The sequence below is a fragment of the Budorcas taxicolor genome, chromosome 3 (genome assembly GCF_023091745.1).
Source record: "Budorcas taxicolor isolate Tak-1 chromosome 3, Takin1.1, whole genome shotgun sequence".
NCBI classification, from domain to species: domain Eukaryota; kingdom Metazoa; phylum Chordata; class Mammalia; order Artiodactyla; family Bovidae; genus Budorcas; species Budorcas taxicolor.
Genome location: NC_068912.1, coordinates 58,080,131 through 58,100,880, shown reverse-complemented (window position 1 = coordinate 58,100,880; position 20,750 = coordinate 58,080,131). Strand labels below are relative to the sequence as shown.

Here is a 20,750-nt window from a genome sequence, read left to right as displayed (position 1 = left end):
GGTCACACAGAGTCGGATACGACTGAAGCGACTTAGCAGTCCTTTAGTCAAAACTCTTAGCGTCATTCTTTCTCATTCTGTTTCTCTCAAAATCCATATCTGAATTATCAACAAAAAAACCTGTTGGCTCTACCTTGAAGCTTATCCAAAGATTTAACCATTTCTTACCACTTTCCCACCACTAACTCTAGTCCAAAACATCATCATCCCTTATTGGATTAATTTTGTAGCTTTCTCAATGGCTCCTTCTACCCTGTCCTCATTATATTTGTGATACATCACCAAGAGTAACATTTTCAAAATTTAAGTCAAGTCTTGCCATTCCTTTGCTCTAACTCTTCTAAAACTTTCCATCCTATTCAGAGTAAGAGCTGGAGTCTTTTGATTAGCCTATAATATTCTATATAATCTGGTTTCTTGACATCTTTCTGACTTCATTTCCTACCATTCTTCTCCTTACGCACCTCTTCCAGTCACCTTAACCTTCTTGCTAATAGGACATGCTAAACATAGGTTCAGGGTCTTTGCATTTGTTCTTTCTTCCTGGAAAGCTCTTTCCCCCAGATTCCCTGTGGCTTCTTCCCTTACCTCCTCCTGATATTGCTCAAATGTCACTTTCTCAGAGATGATTTATCTACCTACTCTATTTAAAACTTCACCCTCAACCCTACTTTCTATCACATCCCCCCTTCCCTGTTGTTTTTGGTTTTTCTACTGCACTTACAATCTCCTAGTGATGAAAGTATTTTTGGGCATAAATAATTTCCTAATACCTTGCAAGCCATACAACTTAGCTATTTCTCCTATGAAGAAGGCAGACCTTGAATTAGATTTTAGTAATTGGTATGCCCTATAATGTCTTTGTTCCTTTCAGTTCTATAGAAATATATTTTTATACCCTCAAATATAGGAAAGAGTCAAATTTAATTATGATGGGAAGCTGTAACTAGAAATATTATTTGTTTTTGTGATAATCTAAGGTAGGAGACATCTATAGAAGTTAAGCATTTTATTAATATAAATAAAACAAATATTTTTGCTACACTTCTAGAATGGAAGATGCTCTTAGACAAACATATATTTATACATGTATATTTGCATGTAAACACATGGGTATAAAAAATGAAATATGAACTACTGTCCATCCTACAGAATTAAGTAACTTATTGTCAAATCAGCATATGTATCATTGTATGTTAGGACTAGAGTTTTTACCAAAAATAACTACTCATATTGATTGTATAGCTGACTATATAGACCCCATCAAAATTAAAATTAAATGACATATTGTAGCAGACAGGGTTTCCCTGTTGATCATCAGATAGTAATGGCTCCTCCACTTGCTTTAAACCTTTTGCTTGATGGCTCTATTTTTGCCACTCTGGCTAATGGATTTTGAGGTATCAATGTGAGGATGAGATGATTCCAAGCATGACAAGCCTCCATCTTTATAGACAGATTCCAAAATGAGGCATTTAAATCCCATTTTATGTAAAAATTAATTTTAGGGAGTGTAATAGAGGGGGGGACTATGATCTCTTTCTTCATGTTCCCAACTCTGGTGGTCCTGACAGATAATATTGTCTGTTAGTTCAAAAGTTAACCTTTCCTCCTATTTTTTATTTTTAACATGTATTCTAAGCACAGAGTATAAGCGAGTGACATAGATGGGGTAAGAAAATCTGGGGATATGTCAGATTTTGTAGTAGAAGATCTTTATAAAGCAAACCCTTAAAAAAATAATACTTTGATATCAGAAACCATATTTACCTTAAGAAGTACGTATTTGGTTCTTGATGACCTTAAAATGCCTCTGCCATGGTTTTATCAAAAATCATAAGATTTGGCATAAATACACTAGAAATCTCAAACACACTGAAATGATGAAATGAAATATCACAGTTTAAGGAAACCAATAACTTACCATCTGATACTTTGTGTTCACAGTTAAGCAAATCTTTGCAGATCTGTGCTGGATTATCTCGTGTGCCAAGAGGATGCTTGATGCTGTGTAGTAAATTGCCAAGATAGTTCAAGGTTTTGAAGATCTCTGCACTGTGGTCAATTAAAGTTACTTCAGTATTCTGGTAGCTCTGCCAAGTCATCATGAAAATCATATTAGCGAAGAAGCATAGAGTAGTCATTACCAGTATGTAACCCAAGTGATCAACAAAGATCAAGACAGAAGAAAAGTGTACTCCTATTGTGTGCAGTGAGTTGAGAGTAGGATGTAAAGAACAGTTTATACTTAACTATAAGTATTTGTGTTTTGTTAATCTTGATCCTAACAAGAGGTTAAATTCACACTCAAAAGTCTACTTTTCAAGCTGACCTAAAACTTAACAATTACTATCCCTACAGCATAATTTTAAAAAACCCCTATATACAATGGATAAATAGAGCTTAAGAAAAATGAATAATGATGCTAGATAGATGCCATTTTAAGAAATGGCTAACTTCATTTAACTATTTTCTTCTGTAATACCAAATTCTTATTTTGAAAATCCTTTGACAATATTTTTGTTTTAAATATTTTCCTTAAAAATCTTATACATGTATTTCTGTTTATTAAAATTGTTTTCTTTGTCTTTAAAAATGGTTTCATTACTTTTAATCTCCTGTAAATACAGGCCTTGAGATAAAGTCACATTTTGGCCTCTGAAAAAATATTTCTGTTTAATTTGTAGATTGAATGTGCCAATGTAAATAAAGGCAGATATATTACCTCCATCTGTAGGGCAGTATGTGATTCAATCAAGGCTTGAATAGCAGCATTGATATCCATTTGTTTCTGTGTAAAACAAAACCATTTGCGATTAGCAATAAGATCAACACTGAGTGCTCTAAAGTAAAGGCTATAAATTCTGAAAGCACTGCTGTTAAAGCATACTAGACTTATTATCTGAATTTGTAACTCTTATGGTTAGACTGGTCTCACAAATATTGCCTAGCTATCTGAAAGGACAATATGCTGCCTTCATCCAAATTTCAAAAGTCTCCTAATTAAAACAGGACCAAAGTCCAGAGTTCGCAAATGAAAAACTATTTGTCTCTGCTGCCTGAAAACACACACAAAAGTTACTTACATGGAAGAAGAATGAAATATGATCCCCTCCGTTAATAAATTGTAAAGTGAAGAATAAATAACTGTAGTAATTTTTAACAGTTACATTCTTGGAAGAAGTAGAATAAAATATTACTGTCTTGAGGTAGTCACCACATTAGTTTAATCTGATACTTCTGTGGTCTTAAAAACAATTTCTGAAGTTGGAAAATGTGTCAAGTCCCAAAAGAAATAATACAACATAAATACAATCTCCTCCAGAATTTAATAAAAGATATTTTTAGAGAAAGACCCAGAATAACCATTAGTAAAAAGTCTTTTCGTATTTTATTTTTAAAAAAGCTTGGAAACTAAGAAGCATAAGTTGGGAGAAAATTCTGTGAAATGGCATTTGTGTGAGCAAATCAAGCATCTGATTTCTTTCAGAATGATTGTACTGCTGAGATATCTTTTTACTTGCAAGTGCATATAACAGAAACTCTTTTCAACATCTCCCATAACTCATGGTTGATAATTTGGAAAACTATTTATTTATTTATTTATTTTTGCAATTCATGTATTTATTTATTTTTTTTATTTTTTATTTTTTTTTAATTTTAAAATCTTTAATTCTTACATGTGTTCCCAAACATGAACCCCCCCTCCCACCTCCCTCCCCATAACATCTCTGTGGGTCATCCCCATGCACCAGCCCCAAGCATGCTGTATCCTGCGTCAGACATAGACTGACGATTCAATTCTTACATGATAGTATACATGACAGAATGCCATTCTCCCAAATCATCCCACCCTCTCCCTCTCCCTCTGAGTCCAAAAGTCTGTTATACACAGCTGTGTCTTTTTTCCTGTCTTGCATACAGGGTCGTCATTGCCATCTTTCTAAATTCCATATATATGTGTTAGTATACTGTATTGGTGTTTTTCTTTCTGGCTTACTTCACTCTGTATAATCGGCTCCAGTTTCATCCATCTCATCAGAACTGATTCAAATGAATTCTTTTTAACGGCTGAGTAATACTCCATTGTGTATATGGAAAACTATTTAAAATGATGGGACAATCAACAATGATGGGATACTCATCTTTGCCTCAACATGTGGTTTTCATGTTGGAAAATATTTGCATATGTATGCCGCCAAACACATATTGAGGATAAAATGGTAAGCAAATAATACAAAACAAAACAACCTTGCCCTTGTAGAGCTAAAGTTTAGAGGTCAAAAAAGGCATCAGTCAAATAATCTAAAACATAACACACTTACAAATTGGGATATGTGCTATTAAAGAAAAGTGCATGGACCTATAAGAGAAATTATGGAGTCTTATTTAATCAAATTTGGAGGATATAAGAGACTTGGAAGGAATAGATCTCCATAGGCTTCCTGGAGGTAGTGATATTTGAACTGAGATCTGAAGAATAAATATGAATTGTTAGGAGAATGGGTGGAGAGTTTTCTAGGCAGAGGTGCCAACACAAAGGCCTGGAGATAGAGAAGCATGGCCTACTCAAGAAGAAAGGCTTTAGCATTAAAAATTCTGTGCAAGTTAATTCTGACCATCATGTTTGTGAGAACTGGCAGATTTTGGACATGGGTCACAAAAAAAATATTGGCACTAAATATAGGCAATTGACTTAAGTAGGAAGGGCTTCCCTGGTGGCTCAGAGGTTAAAGTGTCTGCCTGCAATGTGGGAGACCTGAGTTCGATCCTTGGGTCGGGAAGGTCCCCTGGAGAAGGAAATGGCAAGCCACTCTAGTATTCTTGCCTGGAGAATCCCACAGACAGAGGAGTGTGGTGGGCTACAGTTCACAGGGTCGCAAAGAGTCAGACATGACTTAAGTAGGAAACAACAGCCATCTTTATTTGTCATTAGAGCTTTGATCATAGAAAAACTAGCAATGAGCAGTTCTCAGGTTCTTCTGACTCAGGACCCTGTTGTACTTTTAAATAAATAAATGTAAAGGGCTTTAAAGAACTTTTATTTATGTGAATTACAGCTTTTGATATTTACCATAGTATCAATTAAAATATAAAACTTAAAAATGTGTTAATTACTTTAAATAAACCTATTACATGTTAATATAAATATTTTTAATGAAAAATTAACTTTTGAAAACTAAAAAATTTATAAGAAGAATGGCACTGTTTTATACTTATGTATTCTCTTTAATGTCTGAATTAATAGGAAATAGCTAGATTCTCATATTTGCTTCTATTTTCAATCTGTTAAAATGTTATTTTAGCTGAACTATATGAAGAACTATATGAACTATATGAAGAAAATCCAGCCTAAAAGAAGATATGCAGTTGGCAAGAAAATATTTTAGTAGCCTTTTCAAATAATCGTGAATATTCTTCTTTGATATATACTGCAACTAGACAAGTGGGAGTTAATTAAGTGTTAGTTGAAAACTTATCTATAAATTTTATACTCATATTAAAATATATTAATCTATTAAACTTAAAAGATGGATTCTAAAAAAAAAATCATTTACCTACTTTGTTAAAAATAATGATTTAAAAAAAATTCATGATTCAATTACTTGGAAAATGGTTAATGAGATAATGCAGTCCTTCCAAATACATGTTTTATTATGTTGTATCAAAAGATTACATTCATTAACATCATCACCAATCCCATCATAAAAACATAACTATTGGGAAGTTTTCAAACTTGTAATACATACAAGCTTTCAATTGTTACTGTTGCTTGAAAGCTTGGAATTTATTATTGGTATCAAGTTGTCAGTTGTTCTCCTTAAAATGACAGGCTCACTTAATTCATTTTCAAGAAAATATCTGCCAAGTCCTCATGTTTAAACAACTGTCATTCTGACGATTAAAAATGGTGTTCCATGAAAAAAGCAGCTAGTTCAGCTTGCAACTGAATTCCACAAGCACTTTTGAGTCAACCATTCATTGTACTTCAGTGCAGCAGAACTGATCTATATGCTCTTCCATTTTATCACACAGAATATTTAAAAAATGTGTGCTGAAGATCAGAGACTTAGGAGACAGGAAAAATGGTGGACTAATGACCTCCAGAATTCTCTCTTCTATAAAAGCAATGAGAAAACTGGAAAAAAGAATGTCAGAATGAAGTATTTCAGATTTACAGAAATTAACAAAATGCTTGCTGTAAATCCGGAGAGCATTCACTTCAGAAAAGTAGTTGAATTTTAGGAAGGGCAGCGAGCTCTGTAAAGCTTTAATTTGCCCTATTCCCATGCCTCTCTTTCCAGCTCTGTGGTAGCTTTGAAAACCAACAGCCTGCAATTGCAGTGAAAACAAGACGCCTGGAAACCACAGGAGGGAGTAGAATGGGGCTGAGAGTTGCTTCAATGCCTCCTTTCCAGTGAAATGTTGTTATTTGACCTGTCTGGTGGTTCCCTTAAAGCCACCACTTGCAAGGCTGTCTTTATTTTACCTGACTCAGAGCTCACTCAGTGCAGAAAGTCTTTCCTAAGGAACATTAAAAAAATTTTAGATGGAATTGTTTAACTTTGTGGCTGCTAGAAACATTAGAAGACAGTTGGGGCAAACAGGCAAAAATCAGGGAATGAGATGTCCTTAGAAATTCTGAAATGCTCTGGTGTGACATATTCCTGGAAATGCATAGGGCTGGGCACATGATCAGAAAAACACAAGAAGGTCCTAAGCTCTCTCCTCTGGCTCATCTTCAGGCTCTGTGAAATAGGAATTTGTCAGTTGCCTGGCTGAGAACTGAAGGGATGCTCCAACATGCTCACAGAGACCCTTGGCAAAAACTGGGAAACATTAGTTCTGGCATTTAAGGAAACCTCTCCTCAACCCTTAGTTGACCACTAAACTAACTGAGTAGAGACTTTAGTGTTCCCATATGTCAAAGAACACAGACTTTATTAGGAAAAGTCACTAAATAATAAAAACAACAAATAACAACACTATACACTAAGGTTGGGGTGAATAATTTGACTTTTAGAGATGCCACTCTATATTATTTAAAATGTCCAGTTTTCAAGAAAAAGTGACAAGCCATGCTAAGTAACATTAAAGTGTGACTCTTATACATGGGAAAAAAATCAAGCAATCAATGGAAATTGTCCCTGTGGAAGCCTACATGTTGAATGTAGTAGACAAAACTTTGATTAGCTATTTTAGATATATTCAAAGAACTAAAGGAAATCATGTCTACAGAACTAAAGCATGAAAAAATGTCTTACCAAATAAAAAATGTAAGGAGATAGAAATTATAGAAAAGAACCAAGTATAAGTTTTGCAGTTGAACGTTAACAGTAACTGAAATGAAAATTTACTTGAGAGGCTCAACTGTAGATTTCAGTAGACTACAAAGAATCAGTGAGCTTGAAAACAGTTTATTGAGATTATCCAGTCAGAGGAGTAAAAAGAAAAATTAATGCAGAAAATGAATAGACTCATTGACCTACAGAAACCATAAAACATACCAATGTATGCATGATGGGAGTCTCAGAAAAAAGGGGGCAGAAAGAATATTTCAAGAAATAATTGCTGAAAATTTCCCAAATTTGATGAAAAATATTAATCTCTGCATCCAAGAAGCTCATTGAACTCCCCTGCTGCTACTACTGCTAAGTTGCTTCAGTCGTGTTCGACTCTGTGCGACCCCATAGACAGCAGCCCACCAGGCTCCCCCGTCCCTGGGATTCTCCAGGCAAGAACACTGGAGTGGGTTGCCATTTCCTTCTCCAATGCATGAAAGTGAAAGTGAAGTTGCTCAGTCGTGTCCGACTCTTCGAGACCCCATGGTCTGCAGCCTATCAGGCTCCTCCATCTATGGGATTTTCCAGGCAAGAGTACTGGAGTGGGGTGCCATTACCTTCTCCGTGAATTCCCCTAGATACCTCATAATCAAACTGTTGAAAGCTAAAAATAGAGAATCTTGATTGCAGAGAGAAGGACTCATCATATCCAAGGGATGGGATTTTTCATCAAAAACCATAAAGGTGAGAAAGCAGTAGGATGACATATTTGGAGTGCTGAAGGAAAAAGAATGTCAACCAAGAATTCTATATCCAGTAAAACTATCCTTCGAGAAGAAGGAAAAATGAAGACATGCCTATTTAAACAAAAGCTGAGGTAATTTATCACTAGCAAACCCTTCCTAGAAAAACAATAAAGGGAGTCCTTTGGACAGAAATAAAGGATACAAGACAGAAGTTTGAATCCACATGAAGAAATAAATTTCACTGGTAAAGATAACTATACTAGTAACTATAAAAGAGAGTATATATCCCAAACAATTTTGAAGAAGGACAACAAAGTCGGAGGTTTCATACTTTAATTTCAAAACTTACTACAAAGTTAACAATAATCAAAACAGTGTGGTACTGGCATACAGATGGACACATAGATCAGTGAAATAGAGTGCAGGAATAAACCCTTACACATATGGTTAAATAGTTTTTGAGAAAGGTGTGAAGGCCATTCCCTATGAAGAACAGTCTGTCAACAAATAGTGCTGGAAAAATTTGATATCCACATGAAACCCAATGAAGTTAGACTCTTACTTATAAACAAAAATTAACTCAAAATGGGTCAGATAATTAAAGGTAAGAGCTAAAACTCTCAAACTCTTAGAAGAAAATATATGGGAAATGCTTCATGATATTGGGTTTGGCACTGATTTCTTGTAGATAAAACCAAACCTAAGGTTCCAGTGGTCATGTATGGATGTAAGAATTGGTCTGTGAAGAAAGCTGAGCACCAAAGAATTGATGCTTTTGAACTGTGGTGTTGGAGAAGACTCTTGAGAGTCCCTTGGACTGCAAGGAGATCCAACCAGTCCATTCTGAAGGAGATCAGCCCTGGGATTTCTTTGGAAGGAATGATGCTGAAGCTGAAACTCCAATACTTTGGCCACCTCATGCGAAGAGTTGACTCATTGGAAAAGACTCTGTTGCTGGGAGGGATTGGGGGCAGGAGGAGAAGGGGACGACAGAGGATGAGATGGCTGGATGGCATCACTGACTCGATGGACGTGAGTCTGAGTGAACTCCGGGAGTTGGTGATGGACAGGGAGGCCTGGCGTGCTGCAATTCATGGGGTTGCAAAGAGTCGGACACGACTGAGCGACTGAACTGAACTGAACTGAAGGTAATGACACAGTATACAGCACACATATTTTTTCATTTAATACTCTTACTGATTCCTCAAAGTTACATATTCTTATCCACATTGTTCTCAGAGCAAAACTCTCTCATGAGTCCTAATTCATTTTGGCTGTATAGGAACACAAATATTTTCCAAGTGAGAGAGGGAAATGGTGACCACAAATCTGGCACTTTGACGTAAACATTTTCACTAAACACATTCTACAACTTGTTCTTTATTAGGCAGGCACCTATGATATATCAAAGTCATTATAAAGTGACAAGGCAACTGATCAGGGTTTTTCTAACCTATGCAGTGTGATGATTGAGGAGGAAAGGAAGAACAGAGAAGTGGAGAGTAAAGATTTTTTTTTAAAAGACATTTGCACTGATGTTCATGCCAGGGAAGGTTTCAATCCCCATCAGACAGAAAGGGGGAATAATTTTTTTAAAAAAATCTTAGAGAAATAGATCTCTTGTTTCCAAGGAGACACTCTTCCTGTGGCACTTTGCTTGAAAGTTTTTCCTTGTCCCGAAGAAAAGCTGAGGGAAACGAAGAGTTCCTGACCTGCCGGGAGTGGATTGCACTCCCAGTGATCCACCAGCCTGAAATTTCAAAGATCCAAAGCAGAGAAGCATGTAAGTAAGACTTGGAAGGCATGGGACTGGCCATTTGTCTGAACTGTGTAGCCATTAGTGAATCTTGGTTAGGCAGGAAATCAGACCAAAGACTGCTGCATTTGACCAGAATTCTGTAGAAATGGGGCATGGGTGAGGCTGAAGATAGGAAACCTCTTGTAAGAAGGGGGAAAGCAAAAATATTACCAAGTAGGACAGTGGATAAAACATACAACATACAACAGAAATCAATCTGAAACACTGAGGCCAGGAGATGATAGCTGATAATGAAGCAACAGAAGTATCGCCTCAAAGATCGGATTAGCAAGTTTGGGGTTATAATAAATAACAAGCAAATACTGATACACGAGAAGTCCAAGGGCTTCCACAGCCACCAGCAGCTGAGAAGGATTCATGCAAATCTTAAAAACATGGAGAACTCTGGTTGACTAAAAATAACATTTGAAGAAGGAGAGCTAGCATTCTGAAACAGGAAGAAATGGAGGGAGTTCTTTGTGAGTACTAATTATGTCAGACATTGTGCTGAGCACTTTACTTATTTAAACATCCTACATCCAAAAAAGTAGGAGATATCATCCTATTTTATAGACAAAAAGTCTGAAGCCCAGATTTAAAGTTCTATTAGAGTTGTGAAGACCCTATATCAGATTAACAAAAAGAACAGAGGTAGGCAAAAGGGATACCTTTAACAGAGAGTTAATAGAAGAAGCTTAAAAAAAATTATACTAAGGTAAAATGAACAAAATCAAGAAGACTTACTCTTGGGCCAGGTGCTCCAGGTGGACCCTATAATACAAAAAAAAAAAAAAAATTTAAGTACTTAGTAGATATCTCAAACCAAGCAGGTGCATAAGCATCAATGGTAAACAGATATAAATGTAAATAAACTCACTGGAGGCCCTGGTTGACCTCTTGGTCCTTGGGGACCCTAGGAGAAATGGAGACAAAGCACAGTATGTATACATTATAGTTTTGATTTGGTATAAACAAAACTATTAAGATTCAACTGATATCATTGCCTTTTTGTACAAGGCAAGTGATAAGATTCAAAGTTATTTTAGTATTTTGAGGTTGTATGTTCTTGAATTCAGCTATCACCCACATTCATGAACAAGCTGTATATATAATCTCATATTTTGTTGATATCACTAGAAACCAAATTTATTAATTTTAAGCTGAAAAATGTAAAATTTAAAAATGTTAATTATAAGTACGTTTTCCCTGTTATTTCTATCTACCATTCACCTAATGGTAAAATAAAGGAAACTTCAATGTTCTTGTGAAAAAGTGAAAGTGTTAGTCGCTCAGTCATGTCTGACTCTTTGCGAACCCATGGACTGTAGCCCACCAGGCTCATCTGTCAATGGAATTCTCCAGACAAGAATACTGGAGTGGGTAGTCATTCCCTTCTGCAGGGGATCTCCCCAACCCAGGAATTGAACCTGGGTCTCCTGCATTGTAGGCAGATTCTTTACTGTCTGAGCCACCAGGGAAGTCCACTATCCTTAAACATCTTTTCCTTCAACATCTAACTATAATTTGGTTACCCATTACTCTTAATCTGACCTCCAAATCTTTCCCAAATACTACTGCTCCATCCTTATAGTAAATGTCTTAGTTTAGTGCTGATCACACTATGGACTATGTTTGTGTCCCCTCCCACATTCATATACTGAAGCCCTAGTCTCCAAGATAGGGGTCTTTTGGAGCTAATTAAATCATGTGGAGCCTCTATGAATTGCAGTGCCCTTATAAAGAGAGAAAATGGAGAGATGATCTTTCTCTACATGTGAGGTTGTAGTAAGAAGGCAGCTATCTGCAAACCAGGTGGAGAACCCTCACTAGACACTGAATCTGTTAGCACCTTGATCTTGGATTTCCCAGTCTCCAGAACAATGAAAAATAATGTTTGTTGTTTAAGCCATCTAGTCCATGGCAATTAGTTATAGAAGCCCTAGCTAAAATCATATGACTAGTTTGACTTACTGACTTTTTCCTTTCTACTACGCTAACTACATTCTATTTATAAAATAGAAATCTAAATATATCATTGTTTAATTAAAATTATCCCATGGCTTTTTGCTGCTTAGTGAATAAAGTATAAATTTCTTATCAGTTAAATACAAAAGTATATATTCTTAGTCAATGTGCACCCCTGCCTTTTCAAAAACTTATTTTTTCTGGAACTTATTTCCACTTACTCTCCTCAACACATCCTAAACTCCATATATAACCAACTACTTCTGGATCTCTGAATCATCCAAGTTCTATCACACATACATTCTTTTGCATGTACTATTTTCTTGATCAGGAATGCTCCTCCTTCCCTTTTCTATTTAATCCCCATTATTCTTCCAATACTTGTTTAAAACTCTCTACCCACCTTGACACTTTCCTCCTCTTCAACTAACCACTTATGCATTCCTGTGGACCTCTAAAAATGTCTTCAGTTCAGTTCAGTCACTCAGTTGTGTCCGACTCTTTGCAACCTCGTGAACCACAGCATGCCAGGCCTCCCTGTCAATCACCAACTCCTGGAGTTTACCCAAACTCATGTTCATTGAGTTGGTAATGCCATCCAACCATCTTATCCTCTGTTGTCCCCTTCTCCTCCTGCCCTCAATCCTTCCCAACATCAGGGTCTTTTCAAATGAGTCAGCTCTTCACATCAGGTGGCCAAAAAGATTGGAGTTTCAGTTTCAACATTAGTCCTTCCAACGGACACCCAGGACTGATTTCCTTTAGGATGGGCTGGTCGGATCTCCAAGGGACTCTCAAGAGTCTTCTCCAACATCACAATTCAAAAGCATCAATTCTTCTGTGCTCAGTTTTCTTTACAGTCCAACTCTCACATCCATACATGACTACTGGAAAAACCATAGCCTTGACTAGATGGACTTTTGTTGGCAAAGTAATGTCTCTGCTTTTAATATGCTGTCTAGGTTGGTCATAACTTTCCTTCCAAGGAGTAAATATCTTTTAATTTCATGGCTGTAATCACCATCTGCAGTGATTTTAAAAGTGTCTTAGTCACTCTTTAATTTTCTAGAACAGGAACAGTGCCTGATACACAGTAGATGTTCAAAGATTGTTAACGAATGATGTTAAAATTAACTAGTATTAGTTTAGAAATTAAAAATAGTTAAGCATTTAAGTATTCTATTTTCTAAACTAATATAGTTTGGTATATAGTAAAATATGAAAAGTTATGCTGACTTTTTCCAAAATGAACAATAGTAATCACTGTTAAGAATGCTCAAAATTTAACTTACTCGACGGTCAACTGAATGTTAAAACTACATTGATTCAAATTCAGATTATGGTTAAAAGGTGACAAAGCAAAATTTATCCTCAACTGAGTTTTGGATAATCCTGATGCTAAGCTTGATTAAGTATCTTTTATGCCAAAGCTGTTGATTCTAAATATACTGTGATAAGAACAATAACACATAGTAACTTAAAAAGGATAGAGTACTCCAACACCATGTCCGTTGGACGTTTCTTAGTTTGCATGGTTTATGGTTATAATTTAAAGCAGAAAATGCATAAAACTTTTGCCCCAGAAGCTGCATGATAAGTTAGAGAAATTTCGTGTTGGACATAGCCTTTTAAATATACAAAGGCTCAGAGTGAAACTGGCTGTGTAAGTTTCTCCATTTTGGATCAACATCGTAAAAATAAACTTTTTACCCTATGTAGCATATTTTTAGGAAAACTGCACTGAAGGTTTAGTACAAAATATCTATCTTATCTTTGAAAAAGCTTTTTGTCATAGAAAGAAGAAACTATTTTTACTGAGCTTGTTATCCAGAACAAGTTAGATCACCACAAATATGACAAAATGAAATAAATTCAAACTAAACAAGACAGGGCAGGACAACCCCAATGAACTAAGTGCATAGAATAAGGCCAAGTAAAACAAATTATTATTCCAACAATAAAATATTTATTAGTTTTTTTCATTCTTTTACCTAACCCACTACTAAGGAAAAGTGACTCACTTTCTCTAGATATTATATAAACAAGCATGTAAAGGTTATCATACAGTTTATAATAAAACTATAATTGTCTATGTTAATTTCCTGTAAGAGAAACCAAATTAATGCGAATAATTATGGACGTTATTTGGCTATAGTGAAAGCACTACCTTTGCAAATAAATTTGCTCTCCATTTAATCCCACAAGCTGGAATCAAGATTGCCAGGAGAAATATCAATAACCTCAGATATGCAGATGACACCACCTTATGGCATAAAGTGAGGAAGAACTAAAGAGCCTCTTGATGAAAGTGAAAGAGGAGAGTGAAAAAGTTGGCTTAAAGCTACACATTCAGAAAACTAAGGTCAGGGCATCCAGTCCCATCACTTCATGGTAAATAAATGGGGAAACAGTGGACATAGTGGCTGACTTTATTTTCCTGGGCTCCAAAATCACTGCAGATGGTGATTGCAGCCATGAAATTAAAAGACGCTTACTCCTTGGAAGGACAGTTATGACCAATGTAGACAGCATATTAAAAAGCAGAGACATTATTTTGCCAACAAAAGTCCAACTAGTCAAGGCTATGGTTTTTCCAGTGGTCATGTATGGATGTGAGAGATGGACTATGGGGGTTCATGTTTGGGAACGCATGTAAGAATTAAAGATTTTAAAATTAAAAAAATAAAAAACTAAAAAAAAAAAAAAAAAGGCTGAGCGCTGAAGAATTGATGCTTTTGAATTGTGGTGTTGGAGAAGACTCTTGAGAGTTCCTTGGACTGCAAGGAGATCCAACCAGTCCATCCTAAAGGAGATCAGTCCTGGATGTTCATTGGAGGGACTGATGTTGAGGCTGAAACTCCAATACTTTGGCCATCTGATGAGAAGAGCTGATTCATTTGAAAAGACCCTGATGCTGGGAGGGATTGGGGGCAGGAGGAGAAGGGGACGACAGAGGATGAGATGGTTGGATGGCATTACCAACTCAATGGACATGGGTTTGGGTGGACTCCGGGAGTTGGTGATGGACAAGGAGGCATGGTGTGCTACTGTTCAGGGGGTCAAAAAGAGTCGGACACGACTGAGCGACTGAACTGAACTGATCCTTCAAAAGTAACATTCTTTTTCATTAAACTTGAAAAATACTGGTAAGTGCATGTCCTTAAACCTCAGCATGTTATATTTTGCCTTATGAAAATGAAGTCTTGATTTTGTTTCATGATATACTTTTCTTTAGGCTGACGTGAGTTTAGTGAACTCCAGGAGTTGGTGATGGACAGGGAGGTCTGGCGTGCTGTGATTCATGGGGTCACAAAGAGTCAGACATGACTGAGCAACTGAACTGAACTGAACTGAGGTAGAGAGAGCGTCCCTTTCATCATTTAAATACAGAAACCTGTCTGATAGGATGTTTAGCAGCATCAGTGGTCTCCACGCAATAGACACCACTTGGAACTCTCTTTTCTGCGGTGTGACAAAAATGTCTCCACACATTGCCAAATGTCTCATGGGTAGGGGTGCAATATGGCTCCTGCTTGAGAATCACTCGTTTAGTGGGTTTAATTAAGAGTTTAGAAATATTAAATGAGACTATTAGACAGTTGGAGAAGGAAACGGAAAGCCAATCCAGTATTCTTGCCTGGGAAATCCCATGGACAGAGGAGCCTAGTGGGCTACTGTCTGTGGAGTTGCAAAAGAGTTGGACAGGACTTAGCAAGTAAACAACAATAATTATTAGACAGCAATTTAATTAAGATGGAATGAATGAATTATAATATATAGCAGAATAACTACATATCAGGAACCCATTCATATGGAATCTGTATGTGGGTGGCTAGGCTACTCTTAATGTAGGTGGGAGATGTGTACATACCATTTACCTTATGCAAGCTGCCCCTGACCCTTATTTTCTAAGAGGTACTATGATTAATAGAAAATCATGGGATTTGGGAGAACTGAGCTCTGGTCTTATCTCCATACCTAATTAACTGTAGGCTCTTGAAGGAGTCATTGTACATTTGGATCTAGAATATCTCAACTGTAACATAACAGGTTTGGTAAAGATAATTTCCAAGATTCATTTTAGAATTGTGATTTTTCAAGCCTTTTATCAATTTTATTCTTAATGTTTTGTATCTGGAAAAAGAAGGTCACATATGTATACAAATTGGGAACTTTAATTTTGACATCTGTATGAATGTAAGGAGAGTGTGTACTTGAATTAAAAGAGTATGATAATTTTTCATTTGAATAAATTCTACATTCTATGAATTTTAACAAGAATAATATACATATATGCTTCAAATATCCAGCAGGTTTGGCCTTGGAGTACAAAATGAAGCAGGACAAAGGCTAACAGAGTTTTACCAAGAGAACACACTGGTCATGGTAAACATCTTCTTCCAACAACATGAGATGACTATATACATGGACATCAAAAGATAGTCAGTATAGAAATCAGACTGATTATGTTCTTTGCAGCCAAAGATGGAGAAGCTCTATATAGTCAACCAAAACAAGACAAGGAGCTGACTGTGGCTCAGATCATGAACTCCTTATTGCCAAATTCAGACTTACATTGAAAAAAGTAGGGAAAACCACTAGAACATTCAGGTATGACCTAAATCAAATCTCTTAAAACGATACACTGGAAGTAACAGATTGAAGGGATTAGATCTGATAGACAGAGTGCCTGAAACTATGGATAGAGGTTCGTAACACTGCATAGTAGGCAGTGATCGCAGCCATCCTCAAGAAGAAGTAATGCAAAAAGGAAAATGGTTATCTGAGGAGGCCTTACAAATAGATGAGAAGAGAAGCAAAAGGCAAAGAAGAAAATGAAAGATATAGTGATGTGAATGCAGAGTTACAAAGAACAGGAGAGATAAGAAAGCCTTCCTAAGTGATCAGTGCAAAGAAATAGAGGAAAACAATAGAACAGGAAAGACTAGAGATCTCTTCAAGAAAATTAGAGATACCAAGGGAACATTTCATGAAAAGATGGGCACAATAAAGGACAGAAATGGTATGGACCTAACACAAGCAGAAGCTATTAAGAAGAGGTGGCAAGAATACACAGAGAATATACAAAAGAGACCCTAATGACCCAGATAACTACAATGGTGTGGTCACTCACCTACAGCCAGACATCCTGAAGTGTGAAGTCAAGTGGGCCTTAGGAAGCGTCATTGCAGAAAAAAGCTAGTGGAGGTGATGGAATTCCAGTTGAGCTATTTCAAATCCTAAAATATGATGCTGTGAAAGTGCTGTACTCAATATGCCAGCAAATATGGAAAACTCAGCAGTGGCCACCAGACTGGAAAAAGTCAGTTTTCATTCCAATCCCAAAGAAAGGCAACACCAAAGAATGCTCAAACTACTGTACAGTTGTACTCATCTCCCACGCTAGCAAAGTAATGCTCAAAATCCTCCAAGTTAGGCTTCAACAGTATGTGAACCCTGAAGTGAGAACTTGCCGATGTTCAAGCTGGATTTAGGAAAGGCAGAGGAACCAGAGATCAAATTGCCAATATCTGTTGGATTATAGGAAAAGCAAGACAATTCCAGAAAAACATCTCACTTCTGCTTCATTGACTATGCTAAAGTCTTTGACTGTGTGGTTCACAACAAACTGGAAGAGATGAGAATACCAGACCACTTTATCTGCCTCCTGAGAAGTCTGTATGCAGGTCAAAAAGCAACAGTTAAAAACGGAAATGGAACAATGGACTGGTTCAAAATTGGGAAAGGAATACATCAAGGCTGTATATTGTCACCCTGCTTATTTAACTTATATGCAGAGTACATCATGCAAAATGCTGGGCTGGTTGAAGGACAAGCTGGAATCAAGACTGCCGGGAGAAATAGCAATAACCTCAGATATGCAGATAACTCCACTCTTACAGCAGAAAGCGATGAGAAATTAAAGAGCCTCTTGATGAAGGTGAAAGAGGAGAGTGAAAAAGCTGGCTTAAAACAACATTCAGAAAACAAAGTTCATGGCATCTGGTCCCATCACTTCATGGCAAATAGATGGGGAAACAATGGAAATAGTGACAGACTTTATTTTGGGGGGCTCCAAGATCACTACAGATGTTGACTGCAGCCATGAATTTAAAAGATGCTTGCTCCCTGGAAGAAAAGGTATGAAAAAAATCTAGACAACATATTAAAAAATAGGCATTACTTTGCCAACAAAGGTCTGTACAGTCAAAGCTATGATTTTCCCAGTTGTCACTTATGGATGTGAGATTGGACCATAAAGAAGGCTGAGTGCTGAAGAACTGATGCTTTTGAACTGTGGTGTTGGAGAAGATTCTTGAAAGTCCCATGGACTGTAAGGAGATCAAACCAGCCAATCCTGAAGGAAATCAATCCTGAATATTCATTGGAAGGACTGAGGCTGAACTGAAGCTTCAATACTTTGGCCACTTAATGTGAAGAGCCGACTTATTAGAAAAGACCCCGGGCCTGGGAAAGATTGAAGGCAGGAGGAGAAGGGGAAAACAGATGAAGAGATAGTTGGATGGCATCACCGACTCAGTGGATATGAGTTTGAGCAAGCCCTGGGAGTTGGTGATGGACGGGAAAGCCTGGCATGCTGCAGTCCACGGGGTCACAGAGTTGGACACCACTGTGCAACTGAAGGTCAACAATGTTCAAATTCTTAATTTTTTAATATTTAGGACATATTTCCCACTGACTTTTTTTTTCCTTATAATGCTTCAAACATCCTCTTGTCTTTCAAACTGGGGGTAAGATAATTCTGCTAATCAAGAATTGTGAAACATTTCGACGTAATATTTGAAAAAGTGTTAATGAAACTTGCCGGGAGCCAGCGTGAGGAATTCCACCCGTGACAAGGTCATGCGGCAAGGCTGATGGCAAGGCTAATCAGACCTCAGGTTTTCCCCCTGGAATTTCCTGAGCATCCACCCCCCCAAAAATAAGAATCTGCCTGCTTTTCCACTCTTCTGACATTCTCTGGAAAAAGTCAATTCAGGGCTTTTGTCTTCTGCATTTGAAAGGGTGTTTCAATCCAAAAACCCCTCTGATGGCTTTTTAGCCTGCCTGCAGGACTCCTACAGCTGCGTATGTAATTGTTTGAGGCCTCCTGACCACAGGAGGCACAGGAAGCTTAAAACATCCTAGGAATGTAGGGGCTTCCTGGGAGTCAAAATCATTAGGACTGATTAAAAGTTTCATTTGTTGAGCCAATACTTGCTGCCAAATTTTCATATCCTTTATTTTTAGATATAGTTGGCATATAGAAAAACAAGTAGTAGACCTGGTATTAGCAACATTAGATCTTTGAGTTAAGTACCTTCTTTGTTATAACCCACTGCACCTTTGTTCTATAGAGATGTAACTTTAATGCTTTAAGGAGATGCAGATTAAAGAAAAACACTTCAGGGGAAACAAAATTAACATTCATTAAGGAAGAGAGCCAAAAAGTGTTAACAAGCCTCTTGGCCAGAAGATAATGTAAATCACCTGAGACCTTTTGTATACAAAAAGATATACAGAAAGAGTCTGGGCTGCGAACGCTACATAATTTTGTATTACCCATTGATCTCTATGTATAATCAAAAGTATAAAATGCCTAGAAGAACAATAGAAGGAGAGCCAGTCGCTGGACTGGTTTCCCCCGTGTCTCCTCTTTACTCTAATTTCAGGCTGAATTCCCATCTGGGACGTGGAGGCTCACTATGTCTACTTAGTTGTCCTGGCTTTTAAGATCCTAAGAGAGAGAGCCCAAGGCGGGGCACTCTCCGATACTCAAACGGGAGCCGGCGGCCTAATGTAGATGGTGCAAGCTCCTTGTCTGGAACTTTATTGGTTTTCCACATAACCCAAGTTAATCAGCCTCTTCTCTCCACTTAATTTTCTTACTATACTATTTCTTCCTAATCTAATCTTATATTAATAAATAAATAAGTTTTCCTCGCTGACTCCGTTCACCCTTCGAATTCCCTGGATCCACCGGGGCTGGACCCAGGCAGAAACTCTCCTACATTTTACTAATTTTCATTAAACAATACAATATGAAAATGAAGCAGCTAATCTAAAAATTTATGCTGGATGCTTTTCATTTTTTTCCACTTCTGTGGCTTTAAGTCAAATGTTTCAGATTCGGATGACTAACACTAGTATATTATTTCTAGTATGAGTTAAACTTTTAAAATAATTTATCCCAATATTTCCAGCAATCTTCTTTGCATTATTTACTTATCAAATTTTACTCAATCATGTTCTAAATGTGCTTGAGGCTCTCATGAAAATCAAGAGATTTTTGTAAGCTTTCAAGATTAATTTGCTATTAACATGATAGTTCTGAAGCAGAGGGAGAGGGGGGAATTGTAGTGCTACCGACTAGGGGGTTTTCTCAGGATGTCATCAAACTCTGACTCAGTTTAGCATGTATTTATGAATCCAGGGACTTATTTTAAAATAGTCCACAGGGAAACAGACATAAGACAAATATAGAATAGAAAAGTAAGTCTTTCATGTAAAGGAATACAGAAATAGTTCTCTTAGTGGTGAAGGACTTATTTGGGATCATTACTATAGTTAACAGTGTTAAACTGTAGAAGACATAAAGCTTCCTAACCAGGAAATCCAAATTCACACTAACAGGTATACTTTTCATATGTTGTGTAATGAGCTCCCCACCTCTTTTTTAAGGCACTGAATCATGATTTGGTCTTGGTACAAGACTTGGTAAGAACAGCATAGCTTTATAAATTCTTATGCCAGCTTAACTAAAAATAAGATTTATAAAACCAATAGACTGTTGTGATTCTGATCTTTGTACGAAGAGTGTCATATTTGTCCCAATAAAATAGGTCTTGGTTAATGAAATTCTTTCCCCAAATGCTCCACGTACTAGTATTATTTCTGGCTGACCCCCTCAATGGTATTACATTCTGAAACACAGTAGCTCATTAGGAATCTTTAGAA

The 20,750-nt window shown here is 36.9% G+C and overlaps 1 protein-coding gene across 1 annotated transcript in view; it reads right to left on the bottom strand.

The window, feature by feature from the left end:
• Positions 1–20,750, bottom strand: part of COL24A1 (collagen type XXIV alpha 1 chain) — a 363,647-nt gene that overhangs the window by 8,834 nt on the left and 334,063 nt on the right. The window contains exons 55-58 of the mRNA XM_052638047.1: positions 10,705–10,740; positions 10,572–10,598; positions 2,726–2,791; positions 1,925–2,093 (exon numbers count right to left, since the gene is read on the bottom strand). Coding sequence (XP_052494007.1) covers positions 1,925–2,093; positions 2,726–2,791; positions 10,572–10,598; positions 10,705–10,740 — 298 coding nt within the window. The remainder of the gene's footprint in view (positions 1–1,924; positions 2,094–2,725; positions 2,792–10,571; positions 10,599–10,704; positions 10,741–20,750) is intronic.